General features: G+C 41.0%; 1 protein-coding gene and 1 long non-coding RNA gene across 2 annotated transcripts in view; both read right to left on the minus strand.

Annotated features, from left to right (window-relative positions):
* Positions 1-1,343: 1,343 nt before the first annotated feature.
* Positions 1,344-2,383, minus strand: LOC113009812 (uncharacterized). Its single transcript, XR_003270251.1, has 3 exons — positions 2,039-2,383; positions 1,717-1,877; positions 1,344-1,449 (listed from the first exon to the last, which is right to left on the minus strand). It is a non-coding gene; the product is annotated as an uncharacterized LOC113009812 (long non-coding RNA).
* A 16,518-nt stretch (positions 2,384-18,901) lies between these two features.
* rab21 (RAB21, member RAS oncogene family) overlaps positions 18,902-21,513 on the minus strand; it is a 13,816-nt gene continuing 11,204 nt past the window's right edge. Inside the window, exons 5-7 of the mRNA XM_026146688.1 lie at positions 20,169-20,223; positions 19,899-19,987; positions 18,902-19,406 (exon numbers count right to left, since the gene is read on the minus strand). Of these exons, the coding sequence (XP_026002473.1) occupies positions 19,267-19,406; positions 19,899-19,987; positions 20,169-20,223 (284 nt within the window). The 3' untranslated portion in view covers positions 18,902-19,266. The remainder of the gene's footprint in view (positions 19,407-19,898; positions 19,988-20,168; positions 20,224-21,513) is intronic.

Raw genomic sequence — 21,513 nt, forward strand, 5'->3', positions numbered from 1 at the left:
TCAATACTAAACTACTGCATGTTTCCATCATATTTAAACCACCTAAACACATAATTGTACTTATTCCTCAAATTGGACACCCTTTATATGTTAAAAAATGTCTCACAATGTATCATGTCAATAGTCCTGGTGTCCTGGATTGTTGATTACCTGACAGGAAGACCACAATATGTACGTCTCCCACAGTGTGTGTCTGACAAGGTGATTAGCAACACAGGGGCACCACAGGGGACTGTCCTCTCCCCCTTCCTCTTCACCCTCTACACCACAGACTTCAGCCACTGCACAGAGACCTGCCATCTTCAGAAGTTTTCTGATGACTCTGCGGTGGTTGGATGCATCAGCAGGGATGATGAGACAGAGTACCGGGCTGTGGTCGACTCCTTTGTCACGTGGTGTGAGCAGAATCATCTGCAGCTCAACGTGGCAAAGACCAAGGAACTGATCGTGGACTTCAGGAAGACCAGGAAACACTTGACCCCTGTTTCAATCCAGGGGGTCAGTGTTGACATTGTGGAGGACTATAAATACCTTGGAGTACACGTTGACAATAAACTGGACTGGGCTAAAAACACCACAGCACTTTACAGGAAGGGCCAGAGTCGTCTCTATTTTTTGAGGCGACTGAGGTCCTTCAACATCTGTCAGAAAATGCTGAGGATTTTCTATGAGTCTGTTGTGGCCAGTGCGATCCTCTATGCTGTTGCATGCTGGGGGAGCAGGCTGAGGGTCGCAGATGCCAACAGACTTAATAAACTGATCCGTAAGGCCAGCAATGTTGTGGGGATGGAGCTGGACTCCCTCAAGGTGGTGTCGGAGAGGCGGATGCTGTCCAAGATAAAGACAATGTTGGATAACACCTCCCACCCACTCCATGACATGTTGGTCAGTCACAGGAGCTCGTTCAGTGAGAGACTGAGATTACCGAAAAGCACCACTGAACGACACAGGAAATCATTCCTGTCTGTGGCCATCTCCCTGTACAACGCATCCACTTAACATACTGTTTGCTGCTACAACTACACATGTTTCTTTTCCAACTATTTATTTATAAGTGACTTATGTATGTATGTATATATATGTACATATTGTACTATTCTTAGTTAGCGTATTGTCTGTCTTGTCTTAATGTTGGTTTAAAATGGAGCACTGTAACAAAAAATAATTTCCCCCAGGGATCAATAAAGTATTCTGATTCTGATAGTCAGTTCTAAAAACAGAAAGCATCACACATCATGTAACAGAGAACAGAAAAGAAAAAAAAAGGTCAATAGACATGTATCGTTTGCAAAATATTTTATTAAAAGACAAAGTTTCCTATTAAGATTTCTATGTTTCACGTCACTTTTTAATTTTTACAATCCGGAGCATATCTGAGCCATTTCTGGACTGCTTGAGCAAAGACAAACTCAGACATAGAGTTTGCCCCTACCTGCTGCGTCAGGCCATCTAGGACAAAAATAGACACACACAGAAAAAAAAAGACAAAAAAAGTGAATTAGAGCACATGAATAAGCTCTTGTTAATTGACAAAACAAGCCGAAGACCAAAGACTCCATCTCCAGATTAACCGGACATGAAAGTCTTGTTATTAAGAAAGACAAAGTAATAGAGCAAAAACCGGACATAGGATATGTGAAACACACCCAGCACATCAATTGATCCCTTTATTGTTTACTGTAGGCTCATAAAACTACAATAAATGATAAAACTTACCAAATATGCATCTGCACTGCGCTGTCTCTTTAAATGCCATTTTTTGCTGTCTGGTCCTTGTTTTTTTCCCTGCCCAATTGAGTACCGAGGCCAGCTCGTTTGGCGGTGCGGCAGACTCGCACCTCCAGTGTGGTCCCTCCAATCAAGGCAAAGCGCCTCACCTATAGACACATTTTAAGAGATGGAATTAGCGTGTCTCATGTCTTAAATGTGTACGCAAGTGCTTGTGTGTTTAATCAACAGGCATGTTATGTATTTTAATCAAATCTGATAGCTATTACACTTTATAGTTACAAAGTGTACATAACCTTTATATACTTACCATTGCCTTATTTGCCTCCGGTGATTGAAGGGCTGCCCCTGCATTGTTTAGCTCCTCAATGTTGTGCAAAGGCAAATCCAGAGGCAATACCCCAGCATCTACAGATTCATTGCAGCAGGGATGGCGGTTGGCTCTGACCTCCTCACGGAGTTCGTTAACTGCTCTGGTCAGGTCTGACAGCATCGTTAACATCTTTTGTGAGGTCGCATCTGTTTCAAAGAACAATTCTAGAAAGATTAATGGCTTAAGCAGTGGGAGGCGAAAAACGAATATATCCATAAGTGATGGTGTAACATTCTGCATTCAAATATTACCGTATTTCCCGGACTACAAAGCGCACCTGAATATTAGCCGCACAAGCTAAAATCAGTGGAAAATCCTGTTTTGTACATACATTAGCCGCACCTGACCAAAAGCCGCAGGTGTTTCAATGTTGACTTATCATATGTAAGAGAATATGCACAAAGGGAATTGTCAGGAAAGAGATGGCTGTTTGGAGACATCACTTTTATTAATATTTTGAAAAACAAGTTATGGGTACATATTTGCATAACTTTTTAGGTATATGTACAAGTAGCAGTAATTACAAGTACGAAACATGTACTGTGCTTCATAAATGAGTAACAAATGTAGTACATAACAATAACCTACAGCACACCAGAAAAATAGATTCAGCCTACCTTTTAGGCTCAGGTGCAGTGACATGGCTTTAACAAGAAGAAAAGTCAGTCATTCACCACCATCTTCCTGCGCACTAAAACCACCAAAGTCCTCTCCTCCAGTGTCGAATACGAACAGGCTCAGGATGGCTACGTCATCCACTCTCAGCTTCTTTCATTCGTTGTCACTTACAAAACCAAAGAAATCCTCATTGTCAGTGTCAGAGTCGAACCCCCTCTGAAGGGCCGTGGCGGTGTCTTCCTCTCCATCATGCAGCAGTCCAGCCCTTTGAAATCCGTTGGTGATCATGGATGTTTTCACACTTTTCCACGCTGTCAGGTTCCACCGGTGGAGTTGAGCATAACTTGCTTTTCGCAAGTTTATCGCCGCTCGTCATCCACGACTCCCGCTGAACGCGTAGCGTTAATTTGAAGTTTGTTTTTCGCGCTACTTGTACAGCACTATGTTGCCTGGCGAATGGACACATGACCAACATACCACTCTTGAACCCCGATACTGTGTGTCTGATCACATGCCCTCCTGCCAGTCAACGTAGTGCCGTACAACAGCGGAACAAACAAAATAAATCCTCTTACGATATCACAAAAATCTTGGACAATCCATAAAAAAGCCGCAACTGACTAAAAGCCGCAGGGTTCAAAGCTTGTGCAAAAAGTAGCGGCTTATAGCCCGACAATTACGGTAGTTGTTGTAACTGTTAAAAGTGTTTACTAGTTTTTGCCTGTCACATATATTTGATATTTGTATATGTAGCTTGCCATCACCAGTGTGTGAATGTGTGTGTGATTGGGTGGATGACTGAATGTGTAAAGCGCTTTGGGGTCCTTAGAGACTAGTAAAAGCGCTATACAAATATAGGCCATTTACCATTTATACCATGTAAACTGTGAAATTCCAAGATTTTCAAACTTGCCTTGTAATAGTGGCCTCACAGAGTCTCTGGAATCTACAGAAAAAAAATCACAACAAGATGACATTCAGGAGTATAAATTGGTGTTTTGAAGATAAGAGTACAATGACATTGTGATGCAGCTTTAAAACTATTTTAAAAGCATACCATCTATAGGGAAGACATCGACATCAGACTGCATGCTGGGGAGATTGCAAAGCTGTGTCGGAAAGTCATGTACGCATGCAACGTAAAGTTAGGTGAGCATGCAACGTACAGTCACGTGGGCATGCCGCATGAGCATTCGAACTGAGTCTAAAGTTTTGGTTACCTGGAGGGATGTACCACTGTGAGAGGGGTGCTGTGGAATAGTCCAAGTGATCCCTGCTGTAATTTCCCAGTCAACTATACATAAATTGCACGTCGACACGATTTTTTAAAGCTGGTGAACTAGACCAGAAATCATTGATAACAAAAGAACAATAAATCTACTTTCTCCAGTACTTTATACCCGCTCAGTTGCAATGCAATTTAACGCTCAACTACAAATCAATGGCTTTTTGATGGTGACCGGCGCGGAATGATGGTCAACTATAAATAGACATTTTCTCGATGTTGTTGTTGCCACCTGGTCGACTACAAATAGATCAAATATCAATGACAAAAAAACAACGGTAAATCAACATCATTACAATGTCCCTATAGTAAGACCGTCGGTTTACCACAGTATTTCAATGTTGTTATAAGATTGGCATTTCAACCCTGACCGTAACGACGGATCGGATGAAAAATCAACATCAATTCAATGTCGTCTTGCTATCTGGGGAAGCCCATATAAACAGATTTAAGGTATTTAAGCAGCCCTTTCCTGCCCAGTCCGACCAGGCTAAAGCTATTACAAAAGCTACTGGGGTGTTTAGCTGCAGATGAGAGGCTGTATTCCATTGTCCAAAACAAGGGGTTTAAACTATGATGAAGGTGCTTGAGCCATGCCATGATATCCCGTTGCGCATCCACTTTAATGGCAAGATCATTCCAGGCATGTATGAGCAGGAAAAGATTTAAGTTATGGCTGAACTGTCCCAGGCATCTTCTATTGCCCTAACCCATACAAATGGGTGGACCTCCAGGTCAACGGAAAGCTACGTGACCGTGACAGCTCATTATATCACACCGGAGTGCGATATAATGAGCGGTATTATTGTAGGGTCTACCTTACAATATAAAGCACCTTGAGGCGACTGTTGTTGTGATTTGGCGGTTTATAAATAAAATTGAATTGAATTGAGTGGTAGATACAAAGCCCTATACTGACCTATATTGTACCTTAATTTTTTTTTAATAATTGCGTGGACTGAGCCTAGAGTTTAATGTTTTTAACAGGCAAAACATAGTTCAATAAGTAAAAAAGTAAATGTTCAATTTTTGTCTTTTTCTTTTTTTACTGATCCGAAAATTGATCTGATCCATGACTTAAAACCGTGATCCGATCCGAGCCGTGAGAGTTTTGATCCGTTGCACCACTACAAAACAGTGAGGAAATATGATTTGAATTATATCAAGTTTGGATTCTTTTTGGAGTGGCATAGAAGATGAGCCCACGCTTAGTGTGTGGCGAAGTTCTTAGCAATGAATGCATGTAACCATCAGTGTTGGGTAAGTTACTTTAAATTAGTAAATGGTAAATGGCCTGTATTTGTATAGCGCATTACTAGTCCCTAAGGATCCCAAAGCGCTTTACACATCCAGTCATCCACCCATTCACACACTGGTGATGGCAGCTACATTGTAGCCACAGCTGCCCTGGGGCGCACTGACAGAGGCGAGGCTGCCGGACACTGGCGCCACCGGGCCCTCTGACCACCACCAGTAGGCAACAGGTGGCAAGTGTCTTGCCCAAGGACACAACGACCGAGGCTGTCTGAGCCGGGGCTCGAACTGGCAACCTTCCGATTACAAGACGAACATGTTAAAAATAACTGAACTCTTGAGCCACGATCGCCAGCTCTACGGGAAGAAGTTCCTCCTGCGCACAGACCATGCGTCCCTCACTTGGCTGCTCAGCTTTAAAGAACCGGAGTGACAGCTAGCCCGGTGGTTGGAGACATTGCAAGATTACCACTTTGAGGTTCGTCACTGGGTCGAGGCTCCCAGTTGTTGTAGTCGCGGGTTCGTCTGTGTGTCTACCCCTGTATTTCTGCCGTGTGTTTCTCCATGTTCCAAGGTTTCACACCTCAGGTTTTCATGTTTCAAGTTTCTCATTGCAGGTTTTTGTTCTTTTCATTGTTATTTTGTAGCTGTTCCCAGTTTAGGTTTTTGTTTGCATAGTTCCCTGCAATGCTCTGCTTTGGTTTTTATTTTGCCTTTCATTGTTAATAAATTTTCTCACAACTACGCTATTGTCCATGCTTGCGTTTGGGTTCAAATCCTCCTCCTCCAGACGATCTGCCACGCAGATCATGACAAGGTGACAGTCAGCAGAGTTTTAGGACAGTTGTCTACCAGTTGTGTATGGCAGTTGTCTGCGGTTTAATAGGCGAGTGGGTCTATCACATGCTTTGCCATGTGACTGGGCTGGGCAGACATCTCCAAAATCATTGAAGCACTTTTGGAAATAGGACAAACCAACCAGATATCTGAAGATTAAACCGCTACATTTTCAGCTAAAACAATTTTAAGGGGGTAATAGGGTATTTCAAAGCACGGTTCAGTTATTTTCAACATGTTCATAGTTGTTGTTGAGAAACGCCACCAGGCCAAAGCAATGGTTTTGACTCAATCAGCATTAACCTCGCCTCCTGACTTTGATGGGTGAGGCTGACAGATAATATTGATTCAAGAACAAAGCCACAGTGTCAGGACTGCCAAAATGAAATAAATAAATACATAATTAAATAATTAAATGTGTCATTAATTAAATAAAAATTGAAATAAAGAAATAATTGATTAAATGTTTTAAATTGAATGAATAGGCATTTAATAAATTATTTAAATATTGATTTAATTCATTCATTCAAATGTTATTAATTAATAAAAGATGTATTATTTATTTAATGGCGTATTTAATTTATTTATTTTGTCACTCCTGGCCCTCCATTTTACCAGACCAGAGGCTCACTTTCCATTCAAAACATCCTCCAGTCAGCTTGGGTCCTCATTCTTCTATAATTCCTCTGCCACCGCAGACATGACACAGATAAGATAAAATAAGAACTCCATTGATTCCTCTTGGGGAAATTCACTTGTCACAGGAGCAATAAAAAGTTATGAAAACGGACAAAAGAGTAGAAAAAAATATAACATGTAATATCAAGACAAGCAAAAAATACAAATAGAAAACCAAAGACAAAAGTCAATTACAGTGGTCCCTCGCTATAACCTGGTTCACCTTTTGCGGCCTCGCTGTTTCGTGGATTTTTTTGTGCAATTTTGCATGCTTTTTTGTTTGTTTGTTTGCATTGTGTTCTGCGTCCTGATCGGCTGTAGACCACTGTCAATCAATCTCCTCCGTTCTGTGTCTTCTGTCCTGTAAAAAATGCATTCAGCTTGTCAAATTTACATAAATCTTTGATTGCTGGCAGTGTGACTCTGAAGTGCTGTACTGTATGTTTGTAAGTTTTTTCCCCAACGAACACAACAATGTCGACGAAATGTTTTTTACCGTTAAAGGAACCTGCGGTAGCACCCAACAGGCGGGGGAAGATGCAAACCATCGCACAAAAAGTTAAAGCTAAAGGAAGATAGAACTTATCACACTTTCAACTCATTATAAACGATTAAAAAATCCAACAAATAACAAAAATGAACACCAGATAAAGAAAAGTGAATGGTCCAAAATGTGCTCCAGTAAGACATTAAACTTCAGTAAAATTATGCAGTTATGAAACTTAACTGTAATCTGAGCCAAACTGATTTTCTCAGTTGTAAATAAAAAAGTGAACTAAACGTTACCCAACAGAACCTGAATGAATTATGTCCAGTGTTTAACATCTACTGAAGCAAATTAGTTTGACTTTCATTTGGCCTGCACTACACCTTGTAATATAATTTTAATTGCTATAGAAATACATTTTGACTTGACACTGACTGCTAAAACTCAGCGAAGCTGTGTGCTGGTAACCGGATATCAGCCGCTGATAAAGTGCTCTGTAGTGTCCATCTCCTCCTTTTAAATCCTGTTTGTCATCTTTAACCCACATCAGTCACTCTAAGAGAAACACAAGCTCCAGCACTTTTGCGCTCAGAAAACAAACTACATTTAGGTCTACTTAATTTGTGCACAAATTTGCGTTATATTGAGCAGTTGCCCACGTTAAACTGCAACTATCACCAGGTGATGTGTTTCCAGAATCAGCAGCAGGTGTTTAACAGCTGACAGGTGAGCAGGAAGTACTGTATGCATGTAAACTGAGGGAATATCAAGCTGGTCAGTGGTGCCGTGAGGAAAATGTCGGCTTGTTATTTACAGAAACATGGAGACACAAGACAAGGCAAAATTTTAATTAAAATCATTATTCCTTCATTGTTGTCTGAAGATAATATTGATGCATCCATGCATTTGTCTAAGCATCTGGAACACGGAGAGTGGAATATGTAAACATATCTAACTGGTTAATGTAAAAAAAAACAGTTAGCCTGGAACACCGAGACTGTGAGCTCGGTACACTGTCAGCTGACTGTTAGCAGAGCTAGCAGCATCATCGAAAACATCGTTGCACTTTTGTTCTATGTTGACAACCTGACCAGAAACCAAACCAAACCAACAGCAACTTCATAAACTCAAAGCACAACATAGAAGAGCCAACTTGACAGGACAAGACTCGACAGTACACCTGCATCTAAAGGACAAAGGTCACTCTTTCGAGGATGCCAATGTTCACATTTTGGACAGAGAAGACAGATAGTCTGAAAGAGGAGTGGAAGAAGCCATCTATGTCCACTGTGAATGACTATCTTTGAACAGAGGGTCTGGTTTATGACACCAACCGTCTGTCACCCACTATGCAGTACTGAGATCAATTCACAGGTGCCTCTAACCACACTCACATCTTCTATCAGGTGACCTCAATAGTTCAAATGATAGAGTGAGGCAAATCTGTTGACTTGCTTTCTAGTCACAAACACTTTTTGTTGTCTCTCTGGAACTTAAAAACTACTTGGTTTTGTGAACTAGTCAACAGGATAAATCGATTACACTGAGGTGGTGCGTTAGTTTTTCAGTTAGCAGCACCACGTGCTGGTCATATTCAGGATCAAAACACTGGCTCCATCGCAATACTAGCCAATGTATTCATTATATATTACTCATACACCAACATAGTTTTAAGAAGTAAATAGGTCAAGGTGTCCAAATAACAACCAAAGGTACATTCATGAGGATGTGAAATTTTTTTATCACAGCGAAGCTCAATGTGACAAAAAAAACACACACCCACAGACGAGGTGTTGTATTCTCATGCTGCAGGTGGGTATGAGCTTTCAGTGGTTGTGTGCTGGATTGTTTTTTTGGTTGTTTTTTTTGGTTTGTCACACTGTGAGAAAACTGTGCGGAAGTTTAGAATCTGCAAGATGCAACTGTATGTGCTGCTCTGCATCTGTACAAAAAGAATTCACGGCTGAACAATAGATGGACTGATCCGATATTACGTATCGGTCCGATACTGACCTAAATTACTGGATCGGATATCAGAGAGAAATAAAAAATGTAATCCGATCCATTAAATATCACAAAAGCACCTCACAAAACTTGCGACACGCCATAACTCTCCTCATAACGCTAGCATGTTGGAGCAGTATGCATCATGTCATTGAACGGCTGTGGCGCGAGAACTGTCGGTGGTCTGGTTGAGCATCGCTAACACCCCGGCATTTCATCTCAGAGGAAGTGATCCCAGAGAGAAGTAAAGCAAGTGCGTAAGTTCACCTCTGAATGTTTGTAAAGCGTTCCCACGTTAAGCTTAACCGATATATGGAGCGACTGCCTTTCTCTCCCTCCCTCTCCTGCTGCTACTTCAATCGTGAAACTGAAACGTGAAATTTTTCTGTCACTAGTCTGTCTCTCTTCTTTGTTTTTGGCCCACTTCGCACCAGAAAGAGGAAACCAGCGGCTGAACAACAGCAGCACGTTTAAGCTTGATAAGCTGTTGTTAGAATTTATTTAATATTACTTTCTACACCAGGATCCTTTTTTTATGTAGCTGACGCTGGTAACTGTGCAGGGGCGGATCTAGCAAAATTTAGCCAGGGGGGCAGGTAGGGCATTAACAGGGAAAAGGGCCACAAAGACATACTTTTCTTTCTTATTCTCATTTAACATGTCTAGCTTTTATTAAATAATTATCTGAATCTTACACCCAAAGTTTTAATTTGATGTAAAATGAATAGAAGTCCATTACTGTATATAGTAACTATTAAGTCTAATATACCCTAGTACAGCGGTCCCCAACCTTTTTTGCGCCACGGACCGGTTTATACCCAACAATATTTTCATGGACCGGCCTTTAAGGTGTCGCGGATAAATACAAAAAAATAAAACTAGTACCGGTACCGAAAAAAAGATTTATTCATAACACACGTGAAAAGACCAAGGAAAACCGAGTAAACGATAAAAACGATAACAAAATAACGCTGAAAACCGATTAAAACCCTGAAAACTATACATTTCACACCTGAGCCTCAACTCTCGCGGCCCGGTACCAAACGGCTCACGGACCGGTACCGGTCCGAGGCCCGGGGGTTGGGGACCGCTGCCCTAGTAAGCTATAGTACTTTGGGAAGGCTGTGCAGTCTGCAATTCTGTTGAAGAAAGATGTTGAATCTATTTAATTATTTTTGAAAAATAATTGGTTTCTGTGCAATTTTTTCCACACTGCATCCAATTAAGGTTGATTATGTCGATTATTATTATTATTTTTTTTTTTTTTTCGCCTGTCCCATTTGGTTCTTTAGCCATCAGAATTGTTGTCTGAAGACCAACAAGGATGCCCAGTGGATTTACTTTGCCAAATGGATCATCGTGGCATTGCCGTATTGGTCCATTTGGTCGATCTTTGTTTTTATTATTTATTATATTTTATTTTCAGATGTTACCGACGGGACAGACATGAGTGAGAGATAGGAAAGGGAGAAAGAAAGAGGAAGGAAAGGAAAAACAGAAGGGGAGAGGGACAGTGAGAAAGGGGGGGAGAAAAAATAAATAAAAATCTCCTGGATCACCTGTTGAGAGAAGAATAGAAAACAAGCAAAAAAAAAGACAAAAAAACCAAAAACAAAGCAACATACTAAACACAACACCATCGCATTAATCTAGCTAAGTGTAAACAGCAGTAAATACTAAATATTCAATGTTGTTGTGCAGCACGCAGGACAGATGTGCTTCGAAGTAGCAGCCAAGAAAGGTGTAATTTGGGTCTACGAGCAGTGAACACCCGTGTGCATACCTGTGTGGATCAGCGCGCTTGTATTCCAAAGGTTTCTCCATGTAACGATCTGCTAGGGAGTGTGGGGGGGCCACAGCCCCGTCCTCCAGGGTGTGAAGCAGGTATGGAGGAGATCAAAACTCCAGACATCCAGAGGCCCCCAGAACACAAGAGACCAAGGAAGACCAACAGAGGGGCAGCCGCGCCACTGTTCCAGTAAGAGCTGAGGAGAGTCCCAGATGAGGGCTCACTCAGCAGCCGCGGAGCAGAAGCCAGGGGGAGTTGCAGTGACGCGCCCGTGAGCTCCGCCGGCCGCCAGCTGTGCCTGAGTGACCGAGCCCCAGGCCGAGAGGCCGGGGGCACCCCACCCCCGAAGGGGCCCGAGCGAGCCCCAGGCTCCAGGCCCCGATAAGCGGCCGCCAAGGAGTGAGCCGGTGTGTACCTGGACGCCCACCCCCAGACACAAAGAACCACCAACGCACCGACACCTGAGGGAGTCCGCCACCGGCAGGGGAAGTGGTGGTAGGTGGAGATAGGCCTCCAAACCTTGGAGGGCCTGAGGTGTCCCCAGAGAGGTGGCGTCTGGTACCCAGCCTGACATATAGACACAGACATACAGGCACACACAGACACAAACATCCATTCCCACCCTCATGCTCTCATATGCACTTACTCCACACTCAACCAACGTGGAGACAGACATAAAGAGACGCTGTACACACGATCACACTCCCCAAGCGTACTCTACAAACCGGGTCTAGGTACCCTTGCCCCTGGAGGGGGGAACTGCACCCAGACCCAGGTGGTGTTACCCTTTTCCCTGCGGTGGGGAGAGGCAGACCACCCCGACTCCGTAGCAGCAGGGAGGCCCCACACCCCAGACCGCAGTCGGACGGCCAACTCCACCTAGCCCTCCCGCTCCAGCAGGCCGCAGAGAACGGGGGTGGGAGAAGACTCCAAACCTCCCTCCACCCGCTCATTGTAGTGTTGATTCATATGTGTTCTAAGGTGTAATTAAAACCCAGGAGGGCATGGAGCTACCTGCCAAGGAGCAGCAGGTAAGCGCATAGTCCCTCCTGATAGCCCTCAATGTCTAAGTGTATTTAAAATTGAGAGGTGGGCAACGACGCCAGGGGTGAGGTGTACACCCTGATGGTAATTTGGACTCCGTGATTGTTCCCACCCCCAAGATCCTATATGTATGTGTAATGAGAGTGTGAATAATGTGAATGTCTAAGTTGTGGGATAAAATTATTATGTCGATTAAGTGGTTCCCTTTTTTAAATTTATTTATTTAATTTTTTGTTGCTGGGAGTTGGAACCCTATTAGTTAGGTTGTTTAATATTTCCACTAAGTACTCTTTAAAATACCAGAATAGGGAGGATGGTGTAGGTTTAAGTTTATTAGATTGATTAGTATTGTGAAACTATGAACTATTTTTTTTGCATACAGGTATAACAGAATAGCTTTATTGTTGTTGTTGTTTTTTTAAACTTGAGTATGAACTTATACAAAATGCAGCAAGATATAAAAAAAAAAAACAGTTTTGTTGATTAAAAAACACTATATCGGATTCATGTCGGTATCGGCAGATATCCAAATTTATGATATCGGTATCGGACATAAAAAGGTGGTATCGTGCCGTCTCTAAGCTGAACACAGCAGTGTCCTCAAATAACCACCACTGAATGCACAAAAATGTCCAGCATTGAAAATGATGCAGCAGACCACACCGCATGCCGCTGCTGTCAACTAAAAAAGGAAACTGGATCTGCATGTATGAGAGAATCAGTCTGTGGTGGTGAAGTTTTCTTTGGTTGATCTAATATCATCTTAGTGGTTTGAATGCCATATCTTGAAGAACAGCACACCTCTCAAAACGCCGCAATGAGCAACACTCACACATCACCACACTGGAGCATCTCACACTGAAATAAAATGCCACACAAACATTACTGCAGTCTAACAGCCGTTTCCACAATAATGATAAAAGCATCATTCAAAAAAGAAAAATGTATCTCAAATTTGTTTGGGAGTTATGGCGCTGAGTTTGTCAGGCTTAATCAACTCATTTAGCAAATCATAATCCAGTAAACAGAACTGAAGTGTGGCTGAGCAGTGATTGATTTTTTGGATGTGCAGCCGTCACCTGTAATGTGGAAAAGGATCACAACCTCCAAAGTCAGAGTTTTTAAAGAGTTTTTAATACAGTGTTCCTGATAAAGTGCTCAGTTACTTTATAGATGACTGATATATATGACACTAGATATTGTTTACCTTTAATTTCTTTATCAGAAGTCTAAAAAGAACAAATGTTATGTAGTTTGATAGCAAATACTGTTGCACTAAAATATCTTAGAACAATGTCACGTACACCTTTTAAGTACAGTTTACATCATTTATAAATGTAATACATAAATAAATGTATATCTATATGAATCTGATTTTTTCTTTGAAGCATGTTGCCATTTCGTGACTGCAGGAAGGTTAGCAGACGTCATGGCCTTTAACTTCAAGCAGTTGAGGTTTTGGTAAGGAACATTTCTGGGGGACATCATTTTCACATCACAGTTTCTGAACCACAAAGAGGTGCACCTAGACGAGAGGAAGTTGAAAGCAGGTCGGTAAGAATTCTTTTAAATCTTTTTGTGTTTTTGTAAGTGGTTACTTAGAAATAGGTCATAGCGTTTACAGAACTCCCACTCTCTGCTGGTTTTCTAAATGTGTGGCGTTAATATAAAAATTACTTGAATATAAACTTACAGAGTGCAGTAAGTTTTTTTTATATTTATATAAGATATTTAAAGAAAGACTAATCGATGTTTATATTTTAAACGTCTTTGATTCGATATAAAAAAACACTGGAGAACAGACACTACATAAAACGACACAGTTGTAAAAGAATCCAATAAAGACATATTAGAAGGGGCTTCCCAGATTAAGAAATTACCAGATACTGAGGTGGGACTTTATCACTTGCAGGTGGAGATGTGTGCTCTGAAGTCGATTAGGTCACACGTGAAAAACAGGAGTCTGAGTCATTCTCACCTTGAAACCTCAAAGACCCAGTGTGCACAAGCGTACATTAAACCCTTAATGCCACCATCACCCCCTGTAATTTAAGATTACACTTCTTAAATGCTCACACCCAGTGTTTGTCATATTTGAAAGACAAATTAACTCATGCCAATTAAAATTTCATTGATTCAAAACATACAAGGAGGCTAAAAGCTCTATTTAAGAATTTAATGCTGTATCTATAGCAACTAATACTTGTATTATTAACAACTTCATTAATGGTATTAAAATTGATATTATGCTTCCAACTGGCTTGATAACACGGAGCTGAAATATCACCCACTAATATAGTTTGAATATGTTACAAGTAGAAGGAGTGATGGGAACACTGTTGTCTATAAAAACATTTTTAGTTTGTTTCTGCTCTGAGGTATGTTGAAAAACAGCCCCACACTGTGATGTTCCCATCTCCAGACTTCACAGTTGGTGCGGTGTTTTGATGTTCCTAAGGCAACATACAGTGCCTTCTGACCTAACATGGTTTGTGTATTATGACATCCAAAGACTAATTTTGGTCTCATCTGATGAGACTATATTCTCCTAGTATTTCACAGGCTGGTTAAATGTTCTTCAGTAAACCTTAAACACACCTCAATGGAGTCTTGCGCGTTGAGCGTGCATACAGGCCATGTCGCTCTCTCCACAAACGCTCCTTGGCTCCTGGATAACTCTTCTGATAATTATTTTCACTTCTGTCTGAAGTTTTGCGAGGAGCACGTGGTTGTGGTGGGATTATGGCCCCAACAGCGCTCACTGGAACATTCACTGGTTTAAAAGTTTTGCAACAATAAGGTTGTGAAGATCTTGAGAGAGCTTGTTGGTTTTACCCATTATGAGATGTTTCTTGTGTGACACCTTGGTAATGAGACAGTTTTTTTAGGTCATCAGTTGGGACTGAACCAGCTGATTTCAGCTGGAGTCAAGACACTCGATGCATTTTTACACTTCCCTTTCTTTATGCGTTCAGTGCTTTTTCACTACGCCATTTCACATAATTTATGAACATCTAAGGTTTGATTTTTTTTTTGGCATGTGTGGATTGGATGGGTTGTTACCTACATCTGGTGAAAGGTTCATGTCAATGGCACCTTTAGAATCATATTTACTTAGAAAAGAATGTCATGATTTCTGTTGTTTCTATTTTCTTTTCCTAAATTTAGTCTGTTTTCACAAAAAAGTGGGTCCAATGAATGACATCTATCTTTCACACACACCAGCATAAAAATCAGGATGTCCATTAGGAGTTAAAGGAGAAATCTAAGGAGCTAAAGATGGTGTTGGTGTAAATCCAGGATGTTTTACTGTCTCAGGTTTTATGCATGAGTATTTAATTTAAAAAATAAAATCTAGTCTTCTAGGTTTTAAAATCACGAGATGAAGAACAACATGTCATATTACAGAGGGTTTTTTTTAAAAACAAAACAAAAAACAAGCAAAAATGTAGAAGCAGTGTGAGAAATAACTTCACCCATGATTCAGTAGCATGCGCTTTGGCAACAATAAACTAAGAAATAATGGTTTTCTGCATGACTTTATCAGTTCTCACATTGTTTTGGAGGAATTTCAGTCTACTCTTCTCCACCACTACCTTTAAGCTTTAAGTAGAAATAAGTCATTTGCACTGATATGCTGTATCTGGCTTTCACCAAACAAGGCTCTGGGCATTATGGCCAAACGCTTAAGTCTCGTCTGTCCAAAAGACATTGTTCCAGAACTCTTCAGGTTTGCTCAGATGCAACTTTGCAAACCTGAGCAGCTGTCGTATTTCTTTTAGACAAAAGAGACTTTCTCCTGGCAACCCTTCCAAACAAGACATGCTTGTTTCTTCCTTTTCTATTTGTAATGTCATATAACCTTTAACATGCTAACTGAGGCCTGTAGATGGAGCACTTGTTTTTTTTTTCAGTTTCGCTGAACACTCCACGTTCTGAATTTACTGGGACTTTCACTTATTACCTGGCTGGCAACAGTCTTTCTCGGTGTACAAAGATGGGTGTCAAATTGTTTGGCGATGACCTTTTCACCCTTCAAAGACTGATGTTGATGCTTGTAGGTATTTTGTTAACACACACCCGAATGCTCCAGAACAGCAACTGTCTGCTTTTATAGAAGTTCTTGTATTTCCTGATATGCAAAACCTTTGAACTGAAAGGTGTTGAGGGTGTATTTTCCTCTCACTTTGACTGCGTTTGTTTCCTGGAGGGTTTTTTGTAATGAGCTCATTTTCCGAGACCAACATCAACCTGCAGAGTTCATAACTTTAGCTGAAAGATAAACCAAAGTGATATAGGTAGCAACATTTTTCTGGCCATATTGTTCAGTTTGTGATTTGTTAATTTTTAGCTCTTTGGGACTCCATATCAGTGTGTGCAACACTGGAAAAGGTTACCCTTTGAAGACAAAAGTCTGAGCATTGCTTTTGGGTACAAATCATTCATCTTAAAAAAAAAAGATGAAAAAACAAGCAGTTTGAAAAAAGTGACACTTCCAAAACAATCTGTTGTTTTTTTGGGAAGAATATCATTTTTGTTTTCTTCTTCTTCTGCAAGAACCAATTCACTCACTGTGTTTTATGTATTTTTGTGTACAATGTTTTTCATGGAGCAGAGATGACTGGAGCGACAAATGCAGTGGGGAAAAAAAAACAGTAGTTCACAGCTGAGACAAAAGAGAGAAAACTTGGGCAGATTTCATCACTGCTATGAGAATATGAATACATTTTCAGCATTGTCAGTGCTTTTTATTTTTTCGAAAAGTCAGACAAACTTGGTTACAGAAATCAGACATGCACAGTATCAATTCAATAAGTGTGTGTGTCTGTGTGTGTGTGTGTGTAAAACCCATTAAAACATGGGGTTTTCTTTTTTTTTTCTTCAAAAAATAAGAGAAAGAATCATGTACTCCAGTTTCTCTAATGTGAACATTCAACTGAGTTTCAGTTTTCAGTAATTTTAAATTAAATACCTTTTTTCTGTCTCAGAATTGCCACTGGGGGGCGACGTAAGCACAATCAGTTGAGACACTGAGGCAGTGCTCCCTCATTTAACAAAAATGTTTTAATTTCCCATTTCTAATCATTTGATCATCAAAAGTGCCATTTACTGTTACTTTACACCATAAAGACCTTCTTCCCTGTCAATAGGACCTCTAAATATCATTACACTTTCACATGTAAGTCATTTAAACACGTCACTAATCACTTTTCTGAGATTTTACTGGCTATATTACCGATCAAATGTAATAACTGACTAAATGTGAGGAATAGCCTTTTTTTAATACATTTCGATTTTTCAGCACTTTTAATACAAAAGATTGTTTTACTTCCTTTACAAACCAAGAATCTGTTTCAGCAATAAATTTTCCATTTCCCACGTTTCTTTTCTATTATTCAGTTTAGACACATCTGTTTTCATATTATTTTTATTTTGGGAATCTATAACTGCAGTTCTGCTTCTTAGCAATGTGTTTAACAGCTTCCTGCTTCGATCAAAATCTGACTTCACACATTTTCTTCCCTCTTTAAATCAAATTACAAAATTCACTATTAAAATGTGGCTCAAGGTCTCAGAGGGCTTGTTCTGCACCCACAGAGCATGCTCCGTAGAGTCCTTGTCCACCTGACTAAGGCTACGTTCACACTGCAGGTCTTAATGCTCAATTCAGATTTTTTGATCAAATCCGATTTTTTTGTCTGCTCGTTCACACTACAAATAAAATGTGACAGCAAACGCGCTCTAGTGTGAACGCTCAAAGCGGCCCGCATGCGCAAAAGAAGACGTCACACACAACGCGCTCTGTTTAGACCCAGAGCAAACAGTATTGTTTGACTGATGGCCGTTAATATAAAGACTTCGGTCTTCACGTTTCCCAATTTTTGCTTTAAGTTATTTTGTTATTTACATAATAATGTAAATAACCTAATAATGATCCTTATTGCTGTTTTAGAGAGGAGCGGTGCTTCAAAGGATAGCTGCAGATTTCTGTCAGAATCTGCAGATTATACAGAACAAATAAAATGTTTACGTTGTCTTCCCAACAGTTTCACTGACATCTACACTGGATGGCCAGGAAGCGTTCGCGATGTCTTCTCGGGCGCTTCTCTGGCGCTGATAATTGGCTTCAGTCTTGTGTCGGTGACGTAAAAGGCGGATTTAATGCGACTTGACCGTTCAAACAGCAGTCGCTTTCTAAAACATCGGATATGTATCGGATTCAGTACCACATACGAAAGTGACCCAGATCGGATTTGAAAATATCGGATTTGCGCCGTTCACACTGTCATACCATGATCGGATATGAGTCGCATAGGGTCAAAAAAATCGGATTTGATGCGCTTTCGCCTGCAGTGTGAACGTAGCCTAAGTGATGTCACTCTGCACAGCACCATTTAACAATTATGTGGCCCGACTCTGCTGAGTTTCTATATTCATCGTCTTACAGCCGCTTGTGTGAGTCTTCCTCTAAAAAAGAAAATGTGGATTGGACAGCCGTGTTATGAAAAGCAACACCCTGTATTCTTTCAGTGTTTTAACATCCGAAAGTAAACATTTAAACTCATTTTTGATGTTTTACCAATTCACTGCAGTTTAACTTTTGACCAGCAGGTGGAGCCGCTGCACCACAAACAGCCAGTCCTGTGTTCCTCCTCTTAGTTTGAAAACATGCTTCAGATAAACATGAAGATTAATGGGGGTAGTATTATATGTATGTGTGTGCGCTTGGGTGTGTGTGCATTAAACCCCTATTTCCCCCAATACACAAAAACAAAAATCTGTGTTAAAAGCCTGAGACTCAACTTTCTGTCCTCAGAATGATTTCATGTCTTTTATTAATAATGTTTAGTACAAACACACAAACAGCTGCAGATGGACGTTTATCAACGACAAACTAACATGGGGAGTTATTATCATTAAAGAAAGTGATTTAGTCACTGAACACACACTCCTTTTAATCATAAGGACTCCAGGTACTTTTATTTTGAAGGGAACACAGATTAAACAAATTTAAATATGATTTCCCATGCTCCTTAGCAGCAGAGGCGGCGCTGAATGGACACAGCAGATTACAGTAGAGCGGACCGACAGACACTGGAAAATGTGTGTGTGGATATTATGTCTGCAAGCACAGAGAGAAGGTGTGTGTGTGCTTGTGTGTGTGTGTGTTAGCCAGAGGAGCAGCAGCCTCCAGCGGGCGTGGCCTGTGGTTCATCATCAACAATCTGTACACCCCGCCTACTTGATGCTGATTGGCTGGCTCCGTTGCCCTTCAACCTCTCCTCAGCCTGAGCAGTTTCCATCATCCCTGAAAACACAGTAGACCAGTTCAGAGGTCAAAGGTCAGATCCCGAGTTTCAAAGAAAGGTTTTTTTTACGCCCTGTTTCCTACGGATTTGAATTCTGCACACATATTTGCACACCACTGATTTCAACCTTAGAATTATTGACAGAAACTTTGTGTCAAATGAACAGAATTCACTCATTGGCCTATTTGTTCAGTTAACCTGTTTAGTGTGATCACAAACATCTAATCAGCCAATCCTGGACAGAACTGCACCTGTCTATGACAAAATGTCTAGGGATATGGTTAATGTGATTAACTAATGTGATTTGGACAAGCTGCCAGGAAATCAAGCGATTTAACAAAATGTGTTTTATAATTAAAGAATAAATCATGTCCGCCTTAAACAAAAATATGTTGTAAAAGTTGTTCCTTAAGCCTCCAAAAAATATAAAGTTTGCTGCTCTTTGATCTTTTTGTATTGTGAAAAAAAATTAAAGATGCTGTCGGTCTTACTTTTACACAGATCCAGAAAGAGTTCCTCGATGCCTTTATTTAGCTTGGCTGATGTGTGGTAGTGTTTGGCTCCCACCGACTCGGCATAACTGCACACAAACATGAGAGTGGCCATTAAACTTTGCTCAGACTCAGGACATCGTCGCTGCTCACAGCTGAGCAGCTCGGCGTGGGAAATATAAAATAATGATGCTCACTTTAATTTTTCTTCATTATATTTTCTACTAATAATAAAAGTATTATTATTGACTAATAAGCAGCAGTTGTTACCTCTCAGCCTCTTCCACTGAAACATGTCTGTCTTTGTCCAAATCTATTTTATTACCTGCAAAGAAAACAAACCTTCAGTAAAATGCCCAATTTAAGAATCATTTTAAGGTCACATCACATTATACTTTATAATCTGTGATTAGCAGTTGTAGTCAACCAAAGATAATCATTACACAGTCAGAGAGTTGCATGCAAAAGTAGTCAATCACATGTCCGAATGATGGACGGGTCTCCATCAGTCTATGCAGAAATGCTCAGACTTGCCTGCACACAGCCACTTCCACCAGCTCTCCCGGTGGAGCACTAAGGCATTCCCAAACCTGCTCCTGGGTCCGCCCCAGGCTCTCCTTCTAGTTGAGGTGCCCAAAACCACCTGAGCTGACTCCTTTTAATCTGGAGGAGGTGCGGCTCTACTCTGAGCCCCACCTCACCTTGTCTCTAAAAGAGAGCTGTCACAAAAATGTTTTCTGGCACTTGTATCTGTCATCTCATTGTTTCAGTCACTACCCAGAGCTGAGCTGGGAATGTGGATCGACCGGTAAATCACCAGCTTCACTTTCACACTCAGCTCTCTTCATAACAACAAATTGGTACAGCTCTCGCTCCCTCCTTTGCTCACACATTCAAAAATATCCTGAGATACTGAACTCCACTTAGAGCAGCAACCAAGAACCACAACCTCAGATGTGGAGGTGCTCACGCTTTTCCCTCCCACTTCACATCTGACCTCGCCCCAGAGTCAGGTGGAAGTTGCCGCTCAATAAAGTTAAAGAACTACATCGTCTGTGAACAGATGAGAAATTCTGTCCAGAAAAACTACCAACGAAAAACAAACAATAGCTACATACAGAGAGCAGCTCTGTCAGAGAGCAATACCTACTGAGAACGAGCATGATGCCAACTGCGCTCTCACTACAGCTGTACAAGGAATATACCACACACTCCTGAACACTCCCAGTAGGAGGTTTGTGAGTCCAGAAATTACAGAATGATTGTGAACTCCCACAGATCCTCATATATCCTCATGAGGATGAAGAGCTTTCGCAGTGTTCCACAACAGAGACAGAAACCACATTGTTCCTCATAAGTCTGATGTGATCAGACATTCATTCAAATTCTTGAAACCAAAGCTACAGTGAGCACTTTCACTCTGACAGTCATTTATTCCACTGATATAAGCACTGATCATTGCTCTCTAAAAGCTCTCCAGCTTCCTCACAAAAGTTAATATTTAGTGCTTAGGTTCACTTTTAGCTCTGATTCGGTCTAGGGGCCACCGTATACACACACACACACACACACACACACACACACACACACACACACACACACTAGGGGTGCAACG

This window comes from Astatotilapia calliptera, chromosome 17 (assembly GCF_900246225.1).
Source record: "Astatotilapia calliptera chromosome 17, fAstCal1.2, whole genome shotgun sequence".
Taxonomy (NCBI): Eukaryota; Metazoa; Chordata; class Actinopteri; order Cichliformes; family Cichlidae; genus Astatotilapia; species Astatotilapia calliptera.